General features: G+C 37.1%; 1 protein-coding gene across 2 annotated transcripts in view; it reads right to left on the reverse strand.

Moving 5' to 3' along the window:
* Window positions 1-17,813, reverse strand: part of ccdc85cb (coiled-coil domain containing 85C, b) — a 68,623-nt gene extending 50,810 nt beyond the window's left edge. Inside the window, exon 1 of one of the 2 annotated variants that reach the window (XM_084091931.1) lies at window positions 16,517-17,813. In XM_084091931.1, the coding sequence (XP_083948057.1) occupies window positions 16,517-17,216 (700 nt within the window). In that variant the 5' untranslated portion in view covers window positions 17,217-17,813. The remainder of the gene's footprint in view (window positions 1-16,516) is intronic. The other variant, XM_084091930.1, reaches the window with a different exon arrangement.
* Window positions 17,814-19,935: the final 2,122 nt, after the last annotated feature.

The following is a 19,935-nucleotide window of genomic DNA, read 5'->3' on the forward strand; positions in this document are numbered from 1 at the left end:
TGTGGATGCGATGTAGCCAGTCAAAAAGTCCCACAGACTCCATATGAGCCGTGAGCCATGATCTCAGAGTTTAGGGTGACAGCGGTCATGAGATATTTACTGGAAGATAAGCTAATTTATTTGGTAGATTAGCACAATTGTTGTCAATAGCTTCATTAACATGGACCCTAATAATCCATCTGTAATCGGACTAGCACAGTCAGAATAAAAAAAGTCACATGTAACCACATATATCGGAATGAATTGGCCAAATCCGATTGAAAGGGGTGGTTTAAACCTTTTCTAATCCATTCGATAGTACATGTAAACACTTGATCAGATTGAAAATCAAAACTGTAAAGTTCTCTGCATGTGCAATGACGTAAAGATGGCGTAATGATGAGCTGTTGTTGTTGTTGAATATAGTGTAATAAATTACTGTTGTGTCATTCTCATTTTTACTCATCGTTTGTGAAGTGCTGCAGGACAATGTCGTCCCTTCAGACTCTCTTCCACAGACACCTTGTTTTGGGTGCGGGAAGGGGCGTTTTTACTCTCTGTTTAATATAAGTAGCATGGCACAAAGCTTCATGTGCTCGTTGTCTCCTAATCAGGCCCCGAAATAGATAATATTAAGTCCGTTGTTCAAAACAAAGAAAACCAGCGTTGGCTGGATGATGGTTAGTCTGCAGCAACAGCTGGAAACTCTGTATATTTGACGAGCGCATAAAAAATATTAAATCCGCTTACTGAAGTAAAGTAAGCTTATCACATATAAACGCACACATCAACCCCATCACATTATTTAGTGTTTATGTAAACACTGTTTGGATTCATCAATCGAGATGATTTCAATTGTCCATGTAACCGTAGCTAACATCTTCCATCACCAGTTAAGTAATATGAAAATAAATGTTCCTTGCAAAATTATTTTATGGCTTCAGAAACTTTTATCCTTCTTTTGTGTTTCACGAAAAAAATAAAAAAAAATAAATACAGCATATGATTTTGAAAGACATGAGCGTGAGTAAATTATGACAGAATTCTTATTTTTTGGTGTACTTTTTCTTTGGCAATTTTTTTTCTTCAGCATTTTTGTTCTGTCCTGTTCAAAAAACAGAAGATGATAATGTGAAGCATTGTGATAATCTCCACCTCACTCAAGTGTGAATAAACATAAACCATTAAATCTTCAGTTTCCAAAAAACAACTTGGCAAATTTAAAGTCCTCTGTAGTGTGTTCTTTATATAAAGGTTTCCCCTTTTATATACATGAACATAGATCCAAAAGAATTGATTTTATGATAATTAATTGACATCATCCAGTTTTAGACAAGGTTTCATTAGTCCTTTCGAGTCCCTGCTTAGACTGACAACGAGACTTTCTTCCATTCTCAGCCTAAACACATGCCTATAATCTCAGGGAAAAAGAGAAACATAAGACAAATAAATTTGAATAAAGGACTAAATTGACTTCTCAATGACTCCCAGGAATTTGACTTGAAGGTGCAAGAATAACATGTGTGAGCATGTCCAAATATGTCCTTTAAATTCTTGTTTTTAAATGCACTTCAGAACATTTTGGTGTCTACTGTAGGTTTATATAACAGTTATAAGTGCCTATTTTTGTGCAACATTCTCAATATATGGTGCTTGCAGTGGACTGTTTCACAAAATTTAACAAGGCAACTGGGGAATATTCAAGTGTTACTGCTGTTCTAACACCACTTGGCTGTGTGGTGGTAGAAAGTATGAAAAAAAACTTCCACATATCCATGTATAGTAAAAGAAGAAAAGTGAATAATTCACATTCTGTAGAGGAACAATACTACTGAGAGCAGAACTTGCCACTCATTAGAAGATCATAAAGCAGGAAGGTGTACAAATGAACAAGTGTGTACTAGTCACACTTCTAGATCACTAATTATCACAGCAAGTGTCAAACAAATGATGTCAGACCTTTTTTCCAGAACAATCTTCTGAGCCACTGCAAAAACTTTCAACCCACTGGTGTCAAAATGATTAATAGTGGATGTATGAATTCAGTTCCCCTCAAGTTCACACAGGTGTTGTTCATCACATTATATATGGACTTGTTCCACTGAGGTTTGAAAACCAGAACGTGTTACAATAATTTAATTGTTGAAAAGTTCAAAGGTTTAGCACTGGTTACTGGCCAACAGTGATGGTCCGTCGGGACCGTTCTATTACTAGTAGTCAGAGCTAGCAAACCGCATCTGTAGCGAACTGCATAAACTAAAATATATTCCTCTAGATTTAATAACTGTTTTTTCAACCCACAAATGAATGTTCCTCTCCCTCCTCGACCCCCAGCAGTTTCAAGCATACCGGTCTTCTCCAGCTTAACGCAGAGTCATGGACTATTCTATCTGTCCAGGTAAAAACAGAACTGACTGTAATGTATGCCACGACTGATTTTGAAGGCAAAAGTCCTGCTGATCTCATTGATTTCCTTCAAAAAAAAAAACTGGGTGAGAGCATGGGACTGTCCCTGTGTCCACTGCTTCTGTCGAGCAGACACTCTCAGCCCTAAAGCGAAATTAAAACGTATGCCAGAAATACAACTGAACAGACTCGACTTTCAGTATTATCTTCCATGGTGATAGAAAAGGACTTATTGTTGGAACTGAAACGCACAGATAACCTGTACAACAGAGTAATTGAAGTCTTCTTGAGGGAAGAATGGAGGTAAAAATAATCAGTAGGTTTGGTATAATGCTTTTTTTGTCCCCGCTTTTTCCGTGCTGAATATGATTTTGAATTGTTCTTGTAAATTTATGATCGAAATTTCATTTCTTTCAAACATTCATACTATTAAAAGTGCATTTCTAAAATAAATAAATGTGGGTTTAAATCATTTTTAATGAAAAACACTGTATTATCTTTGAACCATAGACTTTCAACTGAAAGAAATTTGTCATACTTTTGATTGTTCAAAACAGTTGGTTAGCTTTTTCAAGAACCTTTTCAAAAGTTATGCTTTTGCGTTTTCTTCTCTGTAGAATGTGCACAAAAACACACAATTTGCCTTAATTTCAAATCCCCGGCAAAACCGTATTCCCAGGGCTTTCCGTGGTCGGAGAACTTTTGTAGCCTACTACAAAAATGCACGGAAAACACGGGGTGGACTGTATTGAATTGTGTTAATTGGGTTTCTTACTTTTGGTAATGACATTCATTCTCGCTGAATAAGATACCTGTATGTGATGCAAAGCCCTGTTATACTGCATTGCAGTATACTATTGATGGTTTCTATAGCCATGGCGTCATAATGATGGTATTAATAGGTGGATTAATTCAGGTAGGACACCACTGAAGGCCTAGGTGTGAAATGCACTGCCCGCTACTGCTGGCCAATGATGATAAATCTCAGAATTACCAAAAAATGGATGCTTAACATACCACATATGAACAACCACACTTGTAAACAACCACCCTTTTTGAAATTATGAAATTATTATGAATTATGAACTCTACATTCAAGTGTGGCAAGCAGGGCGGGCCGAGGGCCGTGAGAACGGTGCAAAGCTTAAAAGGAGGAATGACGACAGTGAAGGATGAGAGACGTCCAGGTCTGGACTATTTTACGTTATGTTTTGTTTATGTCTGTGCGGCAGCTGTCCATGAAGGGCTGCCGCTTTTACTTTCGTTTTGTATTTGTTTTATTATTAAAGTGTGGAAAGGTTCGCCGCCTCCTTCCCTTATCAACAAACCTTGCTACATCAAGAAATCACCCATTACATTTATGTTTTAATCATATGTAGGCTAGCCTTCCTAAACTACAAGTCCATTTTCTTATGTTAATTCTCATGCTTGCCTATGTCAATTCAGTTTAATTTAGAGGATGTGTCTGAATTTTACACAATCACAATCTTCTCAAAGAGCTAGAAGTCATAAACTCTTATGTCTACAATGCTGGATTCAAGTCTATAGTCCAAAACAATCAAAAATCTTAGCATGGGCATTTTTAATGGTGCCTATGTTTATGCTTTATGGTCAGGTTTCCTTGTTATTATCTTCCCACATATTATGCAACTGACCCAGGGAAAACATTACTTCAACATGCCAATGAACCACAGCCATGTCAGCATCCCTCTCAGTCTTTCCATGAGGGTCTATTGTAACATAAAAGTGCATGTGCATGCAGTAGTATGACTTCTGTTTCTGCAGGCTCCATCCCTCTGGGGCCTTGTGAGTAATTGGAGGTGTGAATTTTAAGGCATTGGCTTATCCCTCCACCATATCCAGGACTTAAGATTTTCTGGCAGATCCCGCAAAAAGTTAATATTAAGTTGCATTCCAACACATCTTGCCATCTTAGTACCTACCCCTGTGCTGGTGTCCTTTTTAATCTCGGACCACCAAGCGTTCACTGGTCCCACTGGATAGCTATAAGACGCGCTGGTGGAGCCAGAGATGAAACCGCAATGCGGAGACCTCAGGCAAGCTCTGACTTCATCTGATGGAAACGGCTTCAGTGCAGTTTTTGCAGAGCCCTGACCGTCACCACATCTGTGGTGTAGAAAAAACTGAGCTCAACCAGTGGTGATATCTTCCACCAAATTCACAAGTTTTCCCAATTAGTGTGGGTTATGTAACCACCTCATTCCTAGAATTTAGAACAGCAGGGACAGAGTCCCAGGCGTAAGGACATTTTCTGTGAACAGACAAATCTGTTGCAGTGTTGCTATATATCCATCTCAGGCTTGTTTCTAGCAAGAGATGTACTTTCGTTTGAGAGGCAACTGTTGTTCTATTCATTGCTTATTCATAAACGAGGGTCTGAAACAAGCCTTGACCTCCTTTGAAGTTAAAAAATAGCAAAGTGACAATACCGTGGGAGAGGATAGTGCACACTCCAAAAACACAAAAAATGGTATCCTAGCAACAAGAGACTTAACAGTCTTGCTTGCACTGCAAAATTTACGGATTCTGAGACTTAATCTTGAGCTCGCCACAAAAAGCACCCCAACCCCCGTGAAGAGCAACTTTCATCTTTTACGCCCTTGTGAATCCCTCTACTCATAAGAAAACATTCCCTTCACTCTTGCTTGAATTTTGAATAGAGAACAGTTTGTGATGGAGGAGAGGTTAGATTGCTGATTTAAAACTATGAGCTGAATGAAGAGTGTGTCTTTAACTGATGCAGGAGTGTTTAACTTCATTCCACAAATGCATCTAGAGCTTTATTGCAGATTTTTCAAGTTTAAAGGGCACTGCTAACGGCATAGGGAGCAAGGGAACAAAGGGCGCCAGGACCAGGATTAACAACCACTGCTATAAGTAACTTTGTAACTATACAGCCGTGGTCAGAATTATTGCCACCCTTGGTAAATATAAAAAAAGAAGCCTGTGAAAATAAATCGGAGTTGTTAATCCTTTTGACCTTTTATCAAAAATAACTTCTCAAAAATCTAACCTTTCATTGAAGTAAAACATTAAAACTGGGGGGGGGGGGTCTCATTATGAAATAAATTATTTTCTCTAATACACATCTTCCACAATTGATAGCACCATTTTATTAAATACTTTTTGCAACCTCTTTTTGCCAAGATAACAGCTCTGAGTCTTCTCCTATAATGCCTGATGAGTTTGGAGAACACCTGACAAGAGATCAGAGACCATTCCTTAATACAGAATCTCTCCAGATCTTTAATGTTGGCGCTGCTTCTTCTCCAATTTTTTTGTTTATTTTGATGTTTGTTTTGGATAATTGTCCTGATGGAAGATCCAACTAATCCAATTATGATTTCCAGCAGAGGCAGTGAGGTTTTGATTTTTTTATCTGTTGGTATTTGCTAGAATACATGATAGCATGTATCTGAACAAGAAGTCCAGGACCTCCAGCTAAAAAATAGGCCCACAACATTAAAGATCCAGCAGTATATGTATACAAATACACTGTAAAAAGTGATCAGTTGACAACTTAAAAAAGAAGAGTTTCCTCAACTTTTGTTAAGTCAAATGTAATTTATTCCTGTGATGGTAAAGCTGTATTTTCATCATCATTACTCCATTCTTCAGTGTCACATGATCCTTCAGAAGTCAGTCTAATATGATGATTTGCTGCTCAAGAAACATTTTTGTGATCCTTGATCAACTAATACTCTAATACTCTAGTATTAGTAGATTTTGTGATCTACTAATACTCTAATGAGAGTTAGTTCACATGTAGTTGCAAAGTTACTTATTTTTAGTAGAATGTCTAAAGTGAACTATCAAAATAAAGTGTAACCTAAAATTAAAATAATTTCCAATTGGGAGGGTAATTTGCTGACAGAAACTGGTCGGTTCACTTCATGTGAACTGCAGAATACATGTGAATAGAATCATTCTTTTCAGTGATTTAACTATGGATTTAACTGAACCTTTTTGCAAACAGGACAGAATCAAATTTTTGAGTTAATAGTTGATAATAAACATCCTCACCTAAGCTGATATGGATGTTCCCTGCAAGACAAAACAGGATGGATTCATTTATCTGCTCTTTATTGACTATTTTTTTAAAGGTGTGTCTGTCTCCAAGCTCCTGTGGAATGCACCTGGAATGATGCTGCATGGGTAAAACATACCTTTAACGCATACAGATCATATCAGTCTCTAGAGAGAATAGCTCACCTAAGAGCTGAAGCAAACACTGTAAGGTAACTTAAAGGCATAATCATTCAGAGATGCTGTCATTTCACGAATCCTACACTTTTTTAAAACTACTTGGCTTTTAGTTTATCCCTTTAGACTGCTGGAGACTGAATACAGCAAACACCAGAGCAAAAGAACCACAAAAAAAAAGACAAAACAGTGGTCAAGAAAATTTGATGACAAGCTATTTAGAGATTTTCCAAACTACTAACAGTGGCTTGGGCTGTTTCTAAGCAGGCTGTTTAATCAATGAGGTAAGGAAATATTTTTGAGATGAAAACCTAAAAAAATGCTGCATGACCACATTTGCCACCACAAGGTGGGCATTAATTTTCAATAATTCAGTGGTTGCACAATTCTGCAGAAACGCTGCAAATTTCAAATATATTCAAAAGTCCTTCATCCCATGATTGGGTAAAATAAGGCCACAGTTGTTCCAGTGAAGACACACACCCCTCCAATCCTGTTCTCACATGAGAACTGAGACGCCAACAGGGTTAGACAGTCCTGCTCAAATGGTGTAATAGAAAAGGTGTAAATCCCCCTCCCAGGACTAAAGGTTTACAGGATGGGCATTTTTCCCCAGCTCAGCAGGTTTCCCTCTTGCCTGCAGACATGTCTAGTGCGTTCATGCTTCCAGAGGACCATTCAACAGTTTTGGAAGGCCTCAGCTTTGTGTTTTTTTAGACAAAAGCAATGGACAGATGGCCCACTTCTTTAGGCAAAAAACATAAGCTCAGAACATGGAGAGGCAGACCCTCAATTCTTCTAAAAGCAAGAAGAAATATGAAGATCCAGTTTTGGGATTTTTGGTACGGAGCACCTAAGGGGACATGATGATTTGAGAAATGAAAAATTTGAAATGGTAGGAAATCCTTGCATTCACTTGTAAAAGCGCTGAAATGTAGTTTTTTCCATTTACCTCATATTTCTAGAGATGCACCAATACAAAATTTCTCTGCCTATACCAATAGCTGATTATTCAGAATGATATCTGCCGATACTGATACTGATAGTTTGATTTTCTTAAGGAACAAAAGTTTCTATCAACTAATGCTACAAACTATTTAGGGAACCCTCTCATTTGGTACTACCTATACTATAATATTGGAGGTTAAAATCCATAACAGATCCCCGTATTATATTCAAATGCTATTTATTTTCACATTTATTATACTTTGTTATATATTATATGTTTGTATACTCACTTGCACATAAGGTAGTTTTCATAAACACTTGTCTTCATGACAAATTTATGCAAGCATACATATATAACTAACAGTAAAAAAAAGCTCCTCTCAAGTGTTTTTATTGCTTACTAACAAACTGTGAACACTGGATAACTTTCCAGCGGTAAATGCAATGTTAAGTGACATTGTTCACATGCTGTTTTATTGGCGTGTTTCTGCGGTTGATTGAGCAATTACATAACATGATACATTTCAGTTAGTTGTAAAAAATTTTTTTTACATACCTTCATATGTTCATGCATGTATACCTTCTGATGTTCATGCATGTTTTTTCGTGCTGTAACTTGTATTAAAGTGGAATAGATGCCTCGCGCTCCACGCTGCAGCTTGAACTGAGGTTGGTGTTGACTTGCTTTTCATGTTTTCACTACCTTTTGATTGACAAGATATAATCGGCCCTGATCATCGGCTGTTTTTAAAAAATCGGCCAATGGCTGATAGTGAAAATAATTGCTTTTACCAGCCGATACCGAATATTGGCCGATATATCAGTGGATCTTTAATTATTTCCCCCACAAAAGTATTGAGAGAATGCAAAAGCATTGAAATATAAATTTTCCTCCCATCTATTTTTTTCCCCCCATCACCATGTCCCTGCTTTATATTTAGGTGATATATGTCGTGGGAATCATCAACGTGGGAGGAATGAATGAAGTTGAAAGCAAGACACTATGACCGATTTTATGAATACCAAAAAGAACACTTAATGGGGATGAATGATGGCAAAAATCTATCAACAAAATAATACAGATTAATAAAGAAAGTCCAGCAGTTGCATCCCACAAATTGGACAAAGTCATCACAATGACATCTGGGACACAAGGACAAAATGTCAGAGGTGAAAGACAGAGACACACTCTGTGAATTTGCTTAGAGAATACGCTATTCTCCTGGCAGATTGCAGAAATGGCTGACGCTCACAGGCTCCATCCAAATTGGCCTCTGATGACATTGGGGACACTTTGGTTAACTTTTGCCTGACACGAAATGAAGGTCACCGTTTGCGTCAACAGAATTGGATTGCTAAATGTGTGCTTTGGAGCAGCTAGTGCCCTGCCAATGTGCCACCTGGTCTCTTCATTAACAACCTCATTATGCTGCATTTCATTAGGCAGCAATAAATAAACAGACAATCAATGGATTCCCACCTGGACCTACTGTAGATGGATGCTACAAGCCCATGAAATTGCTCAACAAGCTCTAGTTATAAACACTGACTGTGGAGTTGGTAATGTGCAAAACATTTAATCAACTAGTGTGAGTAGACCAACTTGGGGTTCAACTGGCCCACGTTCAGACACATAGGGACAGTAGCTTAGGACATGTTCTTAGGGGTCCCGAGATGAGTTCTGAAAAAGTTACCCTTTTTATTTATTTTTACTTTTACACAAATTCTTTAATCATTTATTCACTTTATGCCAGATGTATGACTTTCTTTCTTCACACACAAAAAAAGTTAAGAAAAACAATTCATCTCTGTGAGTCCATATAATGCAAGTGTAAGGATCGCCCAAAGTTGAAGCTTCAAAAACCACACAAAGTAAATATGACAGGAAGCCATATGACCCCAGTTGATAAATTAAGGAGTATCCCATAAAAAAAACACAATGGTAATGACACAAAATGCTCCAAATACAGCGCAAGTTGTGATGCAACATCAAAAGATGTCTATCTGTATGTTTATAACTGTACAATAGCTGTGGTTAATTAAAGCTGCCAGTAATACAAAAAAGAGAAGCTATTTAAAAGCAACAGTGCCAACAGCTGTCCAGCTCAAGAGTTTCACACAGAACATCTACAGACATTTTACTTAACCATTTTCTAAGATCAAAGGTTATTTAAACTATACACTATATAAGTGGAAATTCTACATCTCAATACTTGTCGTCTTATGTGAGGTTCACTGTATGAGTCTCACTTATGTCTCTTTATTCAGGTTATTGAGAAAGTTTTGTTTAATAAGGAATGTGGGAATTTGTGAAAGGCAGCCTTTCTGTCTGAATAAAGCCAGCTGAAAGAGCCTGCGTGGGCCATCTCATGCCTGCACTCCTAGACCAAACGACCAAGAAAGACCTTCCACTATTGCAGAGCCACACACAAAGTAAAAAAATAAACTCTTGCTGTATTTGGTTTTCCATTTAATTCTGCCATGGATTCAGTAACTATCCTACATGCTGTGACAGCACAGATAAGAAGTTTTGTTTAAGAATACCATGTTGTGATTTATCTGTCTTGCGTATACTGGAAAAGCGAGTTTTTAAAGAGCAACACTTCTGACGCTGGCCAGCTGAGTGGCACACCCTTTAAACTCCTAGAATATAATTAAGAAAAGAAACAAGCCTGGATAAAGAACTCTGCCAAGTTATAGGGAAACATACTATTTACATTTTTATAAATCCTTTAGAGTGTCCAATCCTGCTCCTGGAGATCCACCTTCCTGCAGAGTTTAGCTCAAACAAACCAGGCTGGAAGTTTCTAGTGATCCTGAAGACTTTGATTAGCTGGTTCAAGAGTGTTTAATTAGGGTTAAAGCTAAATTCTGCAGGAATGTGGCCCCCCATGAACAGGATTGGATACCCCTGCTTTAAAATAATAGAAAAAAAAATCAAAGATGAAAATTATCTGGTCACCATTTGATAAAAGTTTACAGACTGAAATTCCATGAATGTTATGCAGGGTCACCACACCAAGATGCAATCTGCGGGCTTGGCAAATGATTGAGTTGTAAAGACCTGGCTAAGCTAGTTTCACAGGTTCACTTTAACCCTCATTGGGTCACTGCCCTCATTCTTAAAATGGGTTCAGTGATTTAACATTGATACAAGGTGAAAAAGACCTCATAAGCTATCTTAATGCAAAAGCAACATAAGTGAAAAAGATTGTGCGGGCTGTCAAGAGATTATTTTATGGGGGATTGATGAGATGAAATAAACACCTTTTAAAAATGTGGCACTTTTTAATAGGGATGCACCAAATTACTTTTTACTGAAATCTGATTTGAGACCAATATTACTACATGTTAGTATAGGGATACTGAGCAAGATACTTTTGACACTTTTGTTGAGATTGGTTGAGATTCTGCAGCAGGGTCATTTCAAATTACATGCAGCACTTAGCTTTGAGAACCTCTGCATAAATCAATGATATCCAGATTACCACATCCATTCAGAAGTTACTCAGTAATTCACAACATTTACCTCACCAAAGTGTAATAACAAATGGACCCCTCACTGGTCTGATAATACTCCCTCTGTTTATCATCACATTGCCATTTTATATGTCTGTCTTCTTGCTTCATGCCCTTATCAACATATATAGCCAAAGTTTTCCCCTCTGCTTCTAATAACTGATTTTTTAGCATTGTAAATTACCTGAAATAGATAATTCACAATAACAAATAATAAAAATAAAAAACACAATAACCAAGTATGCCTATACAATTATAGGTAAAGTAAAAGTGGACAAAAATAATTAGAAATAATCAAGCTAATAAACAGATTGTTTTTGGTTAAACAGTTTGTTTGGCTGGAGTTCATGACTTTTAAACACAAACATCAATATGAAATCAACACTGAATTTATGTTCCAGGTCTTAAGGTCCAAAATGTATAATCTCATAGTTCCTAATTTTTCATAAAATGTAATCCCCTTCGTCTTTACATTACTGAGACTATTATCCAAGAGTTTTCAATAGAGCTCAAGTCATGATGTTAATTTTTCTGATCAACCCAGCAGGCTCATTTATCATTTTCCAGTGGGGTTTTGTAACAGCGGTTTTCGAATTATACAGTATAGATACATGCAGTAAAATAAGGTCTGGTTAATATTACTTTAAGTGATTTTCCCGCTTTGCTTTACTGTTTTGTTTTTTGCCAGTCCGTTTATGTTTGGTACCTGAAACGGACATATAACTTTGATTTGTCTGATTTGTCAAGTACATAAACTTCTTTTGCTATTTCAACACAATCTCATGGTAATTCTTAATTTTACATTTGGGCAAACTGGTGAACAAAATCATATGAATCTCATTTCAGTTTTTTTGTATGATTGAGACAAAATAGCTACGACTAAATCCATTAACATGCTTTACATGCATGACAATCATCAGGACACTTGTTAGAGAGTGATTCACAGGATCTTGATTTACTTTCGAAATCTGAATTGCAAAAATGTTGCCCACAGAAACCAGTGTTAGAATATGCTAGCAATGTAGCACTCCTTCCTGTGTGTGTGAAGGCTTCAACTCTTGAAACCATAGAGTTGTGAGCAGTTGTGCAACACAGCTTGGGATCGAACACTGCAATGAAATATGAACCTGTCTCTGAAGATCACCGCAGCACCATCTGTGCATTGGGACGGCCAACGGCTCGACTGATTGATGAGACCCCTTAAGGAGGAAAGAGAGCAGGGGACCTCATACACACACACACACACACACACACACACACACACACACACACACACTCTCAAATCCATCCACTCTCTATTTTCCTTACACTAGCCAATATCTCTGGCAAATACCTCCACAGGTCCCACTTCACACATTTATCACCTTCCTACGGCTGTTAGCGAGTCTGAGGATCCCTGTGGAATCAAGATACACACTCCGTCCGAACATATACTGTATGCACTCTACCTGACATCGTATTAAATGACACTGCGCCACACATTGAATCCAGGCCACACACATTGACCCCCAGGGGCTTAACCATGATAAAATTGATTTCATCGATTGGAAAAGATGGCATAGCGACAGGCCTCTTTAAGATCAAAGTAGACCACCATGTTGCGCACAAGCCATGGAGAGTTTATCAGGGTGGAAATGGGTGAATCTGATGAAAGACTTTTGCACAGTTACATTGTAATGACAAAAATGTGTGAACAGCTCATAACGAAACTTAAAATAAAAGACCTTCCCTGACTTAGTTGTCTATGAAAGTCTGTAGACTGATTTTTCTGTGACCCGAATCATTTTTGCTGAGATAATTCAAAGGATGTGACTTTTACACACACTCCAGAGATCCTCTCTTCTGTTCAATGACACATGAAAGGAATGCTTATACAATGTTCAGGATAACGCAGAAAGAGCTATTCTCTACAGTAACGTCAATGTGTCATGCAAAGAAAAGGGATTGATTCAAACTATAGACTCAAAGAGCCAGGTCTATAGTCTCTAATTATAATCAAACTATCATAACTGTGTAATTTTAATTACCTCATCTGTCGACATGATGCCGGTGAATGATAGACCTTGTGCAAACATCCACATCGCAATAATCAGATGCTTTCTTAACTTCTGTTTTTTCATCACTGTCATTTTTGTTGTGTTTATTTGGTTATTGAGAGAAAAGCATGCAGCACATATTTACATATTCAACGTCGCTCTCAGCAGCGTGGACGCAGTTCACTTAATGGCCACCGGTGTCGCTAATAACTAGGGTTTCTGAATTCTACATATAGCCCCTTTAAATAAAATATTATCGTTTTTGCATTTCAGTAATGAGTAGGGGTGTAACGGTACGTGTATTCGTACCGGACCGTTTCGGTACAGGGCTTTCGGTTCGGTGCACGTGTGTACCGAATGACCGAATGCAATATTTTGTGTGCGGAACATAGGTACATTTTCGTGTTTCCACACGAACATATTAAGTGGCGGAAGTCTCCGCGTTCAGCGCAAATCCCGCCCTGCAGCTGATTCTAAAGTTTTACCCGTCGTCACTGTAACCTAAACCAGAGAATGTCTAATAAGACAGGCTCTGCCTAAACCAATGAAATCGACTGCAGGGCGAAAAAAAGCTTTTCCGCTCCGTGTGCGCCGCCGCACTCTCCGTTCCGTGTGTGTGTGTGTGTGTCTGCGCGCTGCGCTCTCTGCTCAATGTTCAATGTTCGACTCCGTGTTTGCGCTGCGCGTTCTGCTCTGTCGTTAACGGCCCAAACACTCCAATCATGTACCGATCACGCACTGGAAAAGCAAAGTCCGCTCAAATAAGGTGAAATTTCTCAGTAGTAGACTTCTGTTTGCTGAGCTGGTATAGTCATGCTGGCAACAATGGTAAAATGACCTGCTCTGATCACATGCTCTGGTAATAATAGCTTTGTAGGACTATATTTTATTTTGATAATTAGTAAAAAAATGGAAAAAAAAAAATCTTAAATTGATTATGTTGATTGATTATTGAAAAATAATAATACATTGATATATTTATGTTTAATATTATTTTAATATATGGCTATTTTCTGTTCCTTTTTCCCCCGGTGTTTCATTTAATTAGGTGATTCTAAGTTGAATTATTGATGATTACAAGCTTGGAGGAATTGCAATTAATTACAGCAAATTGTGCAATTAATTAGTTCATTTTTTTTAATCGATTCCCAGCCTTAATTTTTAAATATGAGCAGGCCTACAAGCTGGGATTGGTAATTCTGCACTGTAATCATAGTTATTTATTTATATTTTTCATTAAATTTATTATGTGATATTGGTTTGAGACTGAGAGTATTTTATTTAGTGGAGAACTTTGCAGCAGTATTTTATTTCTTATTCTTTTTTTTATTTTATATATATTTTATTATATTTTATTAAAAAGTGTTTAAAAAAGTGTAAACAAATTGTTAAAAAAAGTTTATAGTAATAAACAACCTGCAGTTTAATGTTTGCATTTCTTTCCCTTACTGTACCGAAAATAAACCGAACCGTGACTTTAAAACCGAGGTACGAACCGTGATTTTTGCGTACCGTTACACCCCTAGTAATGAGAATAAGATTTTTATTAATATCGTAATGATATTTGTGCTTAATTGCCACAATAAAAAAAACTCAATGGTCCTAAAAATAGGCATAATTTTTTTTAAGCACAATATAATTTATTCATTTTGATTTGGGGTGAAATATGACTTGAGAGGCTTCATAAGCATAAGACAGCAGAAGTGAGACCGAAAAATTATACATTGTCAAACACTGATGTTTTAAATGTATCAGAAGTCAACATCATATTTGGTCAATCTATGCTCACACATTACAAGCTTTCTAAACATTGTCAATTGGCATTTATGTTAAACGCAGACTCAAAAGTCAAAAGCTAGCCAACTCAGCAGGAAGCATTTTCAGATGTTGCTTCAAAAGCACAATACTGTCTTGTCATCTGAAATCATGGCATTGTTGGGAGTGCAACTAAAGCCAGGCTTAACACGCCATTTCATTACAGCTATCAAACAGTCAGCTCATGTGGGTGTTTAGGGTGGTGATCACATTGATTTCTTTTTGTAAGCCCTTTCACAACATGAGAAAACAAAGACCATCAGCAAATCCAAAATCCATACAACTGACCTACTGTAAAAGCAATTAACACCAGACGTTCACTCAAGGCCACACTCACATGTGATACTGTTGTTTTATTGATCTGAGGTGATTCAAGTAATTACCACAGGGGTAATTAGTTACATCTTCATCTAGTGTGAGATCTAAACACTAGCTTACAGTTAACTGTTAATATAATCGTTCACATTAGTTCACCCAAGCTATTTTGCAAGTTTGCTCCTCTAGTTTCATATTACTTACAGAACTTAAAACTAAAGCGTCAGGAAATGATTGATTCCAATAATGCTAATGCTAGTATTAGTTAAATAGCTCTTTGAAATCAAGCCTAATCAAACTTCATACCTCAGATTAATGAGCAATACTGTTAAGACCCACATGAAATGCAGTTTTCTCCTGTTTACATATTTCAAATTGAAACAGTAAGTTGACAGGAAATATTGTTTTGAATAGCTAATACACTTTCGTTTATGCTGCAGTCATGAGCCATGATTTATTGCTTGCAATTGACAATCAGAGGCATGTGGCATTTATAATTTAGGGGGAGGGGCATTCCACTGAAACTTCATATAGAAAACCGGTTGGGTAATGTTCACACATTTAAATCAGATGTTGCTAATTAAGATAGTGTGGGAATCCCAATATGGTGGCGCAGTGATGTCATGAGCCCTCCAGCTCTTTATTAAATAAGTGGGACATTCTCGTTCTAGACAGAATTTGATTGAAGAAAAAAAATGGACACACTAGTGCAAGATGAGACATTAGAATTGTTGCTTTGTTTTTCTGTAAGATAAAAGGCTCTTGCACATTGAGTCCGAAATGTTCGCAACGTAAAAGTAAACTTTGAATCGCTCGGGATAATCCCGCAGCTCCTTCCTTGATGAGGAAGTGGAACTCTCCTTCCTCTCTAAGCAATCTCAGGATTGGATGATGGACCTAATATTTCCTCTTTATTTTTCTCTTTTTAAGAAGAGAGAGGACAACAAAATCATCCTCACTGCTTGAAGACTCCATTTTCTATTGTTTTGCGAATGTTTTCGCAACGGATTAGCCTAATTAATACGCATCGGACTCAGTGTGCAAGGTTTCTGTCCTTGACAAATTTTTAGGATGGCGAATACGAAAAAATCAATTAGAAAATTTAGGACTCAGTGTGCAAGGACCTAAAGAATTAAATGTGTACTTATTAAGAGAGTACTAATATATGCATGGCCTCAAAGCTAAAAGATATGCAATGAAAGACATAAAACTCAAACTCACAAAAATTTCATTGTGGTGTTTAAACAGTAATGGTGGCAAAGACGTTTACTCACCATTGAGTCCGTTGGGGATGCTCCTGTGATGATGTGGAACGGAGAGATCATCCATCGATCGTCTTATGGTGCCAACCTTGGTTTCTACAGTCTTGTGTATATGATTAAGATGATGGTCTGGGCTTCCAGCACTTCCACCGCTGGAGGTACTGCTCCCGTCACCAACATCTCTGACGGTTCCCGAACCTCCATTTAGGTTGCTCAGACTGGACTGGCTGTCAATAGAACTCCTTGATCCCGCTCCATTCCTTTCTTCATCCAACATGAGAATGATTTCCTTTAGTTCTGCATTCTCCCGAAGAATGTTCTCCTGGTTGACCTCCAGGTCCTTGAGTTTCTGCTGATAGGTGCTCATCTCCTTCCACACGGAGCTCGCCGTATACCTGCCAAACCTCTGCCATTCCCGGGACAGCTTCTTACCTTTCTGCCGATCGTCGTCGAGAAAGCAGCAGAGTTCCCTGAGCTCCTGGTTATCATCTTGCAGTTTCTGGTTGATATCCTTCAGATTACGGATCTCATGGAGGTGCACCTGCAGTCTGCGGTTGATGTCCTTCATCATGTTCCCATGTTCCAGCATCAGGCTCATCTTCTCGCCATCAACCCTTCTCAGTCTCTTAATCAAGTCCTCTTTGCTCCATCGGATCAGTTCATCATCAGAGATCTTACTCAGGTCATCGTTAGGACAGTGTTTTGCCATCATGACTCTTACAGAGGAACAGTCTCAGGGTGAAATATTCAACATAGATCTAACATAATGCTGTTTCAATCCCACCAGAAAAGCACAATGTAAAAACGCATTAAAAACCAAAAGGATTCATATAATGTTCACGGGAATCCCTTTGAAAAATTGCAAGACTGTGCATAAACTGATTGTATTCCAGAGAAATGTATTTTCAAACTATCACCTTTATTAACGCCTCACTCACCACCACTAACTTTGTAATCATGCATGTTTTTAAATATCCTAAAATGTGCACGATATATGAATCCACGGGCATCGTTTTAAATAAAACGCGTTTTTTCTCAAGAAAAAAATCCTTTAGGCACGAAAGATCTTAGAGGTTTCAAGAGCAATATTAAGAAAAATAATAATAACTATAAACACAGCCTTCATTTTTAAAAAAACATGCCTGCATTCACGTTCAGATGGATCGGAAGCTTCAGAGCTCAGATCAGAATGGGTTTGTAGTTTAGCTCCTCGTGTGTGTCGACGTTCAGGGTCTTTCTCGGGTTCTGCTCTTCCTCTGAACTGGTGTGTGAAGAAATGATCCGAGCGGATCGGAGCAGGTTCAGGGATGAGAGTCAAAAAGCAGGATCTGCCCTCTTAAAGAGACAGAGCCTACATTTCCCAACCACTTATAAAGAAACACAAGCGGGATGATTATTCTATTTATTAGGTATAATTAAAGGGAAAGAATAAATGATGGAACGTCGATCGACCGTGTCATTACTTTCAAACCACTCATTTTAAAGACCATTTTATATTTGGTTAGCAGATGTCTCGTGGCTGCCAGATATAGCCTATGTAGGCTATCATTCAAAGAAAGTCAGATATGACTTACTTTTCCTCTAAAATGTAAATTGAACAGACAAACCGATAAAAATGTATACTTAAATGTGATTTGGATAAAAGTGTCTGTCAGGTATAGAAATATGGCATTACAATCACACACTACAAAACAAAACTGATATCACATAAAATCAGATCCACTTGGTTATCAGATCTTTATTTTAGGACATTTGTGATTTTTATCTAGGCTATTCACATTTCTGTTTGGGTCAAACTTTCATTTTCTCACAAAATATGTTTTCCTACCTTATCACACCATCTTTTCAACAAATATTTATTATTAGGCCTATTAGTGTTGGCACATCTAGCATTCACTTCAATGAATGACTAAATTGAGAATGGTTCATATGTTACTGCAGAAGTGATTGTGGAGAGTTTTGTTGGTGAATTTCGCCCTCTAGTGGCCACACATTATATTTCCATCCGGGTACTATTTACAGGCTGTTACAGGCCACGAAACCAACGCACGACGAACAATCCGTAAAAAGTATTTTTGGTCGGTTGGTAAGTCACACACATTTTTTCCTCTTTATCCTTCCTCTTTTAAATAAATAAATAAAAAATACTTGTAGCCTATACCTTAATAATTAATCTCAATCTCATTTAATTCGTATCTTTTCTATAAAAAGGTGGTAAATCGGCAAATGTGGTAGTTTTATTAAGTTATATTTTGGCACATCATTTAGCTAAAAAATAAGAAGGTCCTTGACAATTGTATGATCAAATAGAGTTTTTTCCGCTTGATTACCACAGCTGGCTCCATAGCTCAGTGGTTAGAGCACTGGTCTTGTAAACCAGGGGTCGCGAGTTCGATCCTCGCTGGGGCCTGGAAAGGCGATGCTTTTTCTTACGACACGTTCATAATACATGATTGTCGTACTTCAAGAACAAGTGTTATTTAAGTGTCACATAATACAAATAAGAAATACTGTTCTTCAAAAGAAAAAGAACCCCACGTAAATCAGCTTTTATGTTTTTTTTTTATTCACTGTGTTTAATCTGTTTGGCAAAGTGGTAGGAAAATATATTATGTAAAGAGACCTTTTTAAAATCTGATAAAAAAAATGTTTTAAGATTTTGCTGATAATATAATTTTTAATGAAAAAAGTATTAAATTAGCAAAACAAGCATTTTCACCAGTGGTTTCATTAGTTCCTATTGTGTTTATAAAATGTTCATATTTATATAATCAGTGCTGGGTCGATTATTTACAAATTGTAGTCTGTTACTGATTACAAATTACATGACAAAAATGTATTACATCTAAAAAATATATTGAAACTTTTAGATTACTTTTGACCCAACTCATTTATCACATTGATTTGAATATGATAATTTAGTACCATATTGATATAAAAATACAAACAGAAAGTTTGTTATTAACAAAATGAAGTGCATTAAACATTACATTACATCAGGGTTTCCCAAAATTAGGTTTCTGAAGGAAAAATTAAAGCATTCAAAATAAAACACTAAAAAGACTGAAATACCGCGTTTACCTGCAAGTCATGTGACCATAATTAAATTTTATCAGAGAACGGAGAACATGCAAATCTGTTGTTAAACTAATATAAATATATACAGTACCAATCAAAAGTTTGGAAACATTACTATTTTTAATGTTTTTGAAAGAAGTCTCTTATGCTCATCAAGCCTGCAGTTAAAAAAAAAAAAACCCCCAAAAAAAACAGTAATATTATGAAATATTATTACAATTTAAAATAATGGTTCTCTTTTTTAATATACTTTAAAATGTAATTTATTTTTGTGATGCAAAGCTGAATTTTCATCTGCAAGTACTCCAGTCTTTGGTGTCTTATGATCCTTCAGAAATCATTCTAATATGCTG

The sequence above is a fragment of the Abramis brama genome (assembly GCF_963993115.1).
Source record: "Abramis brama genome assembly, chromosome: 18".
NCBI classification, from domain to species: domain Eukaryota; kingdom Metazoa; phylum Chordata; class Actinopteri; order Cypriniformes; family Leuciscidae; genus Abramis; species Abramis brama.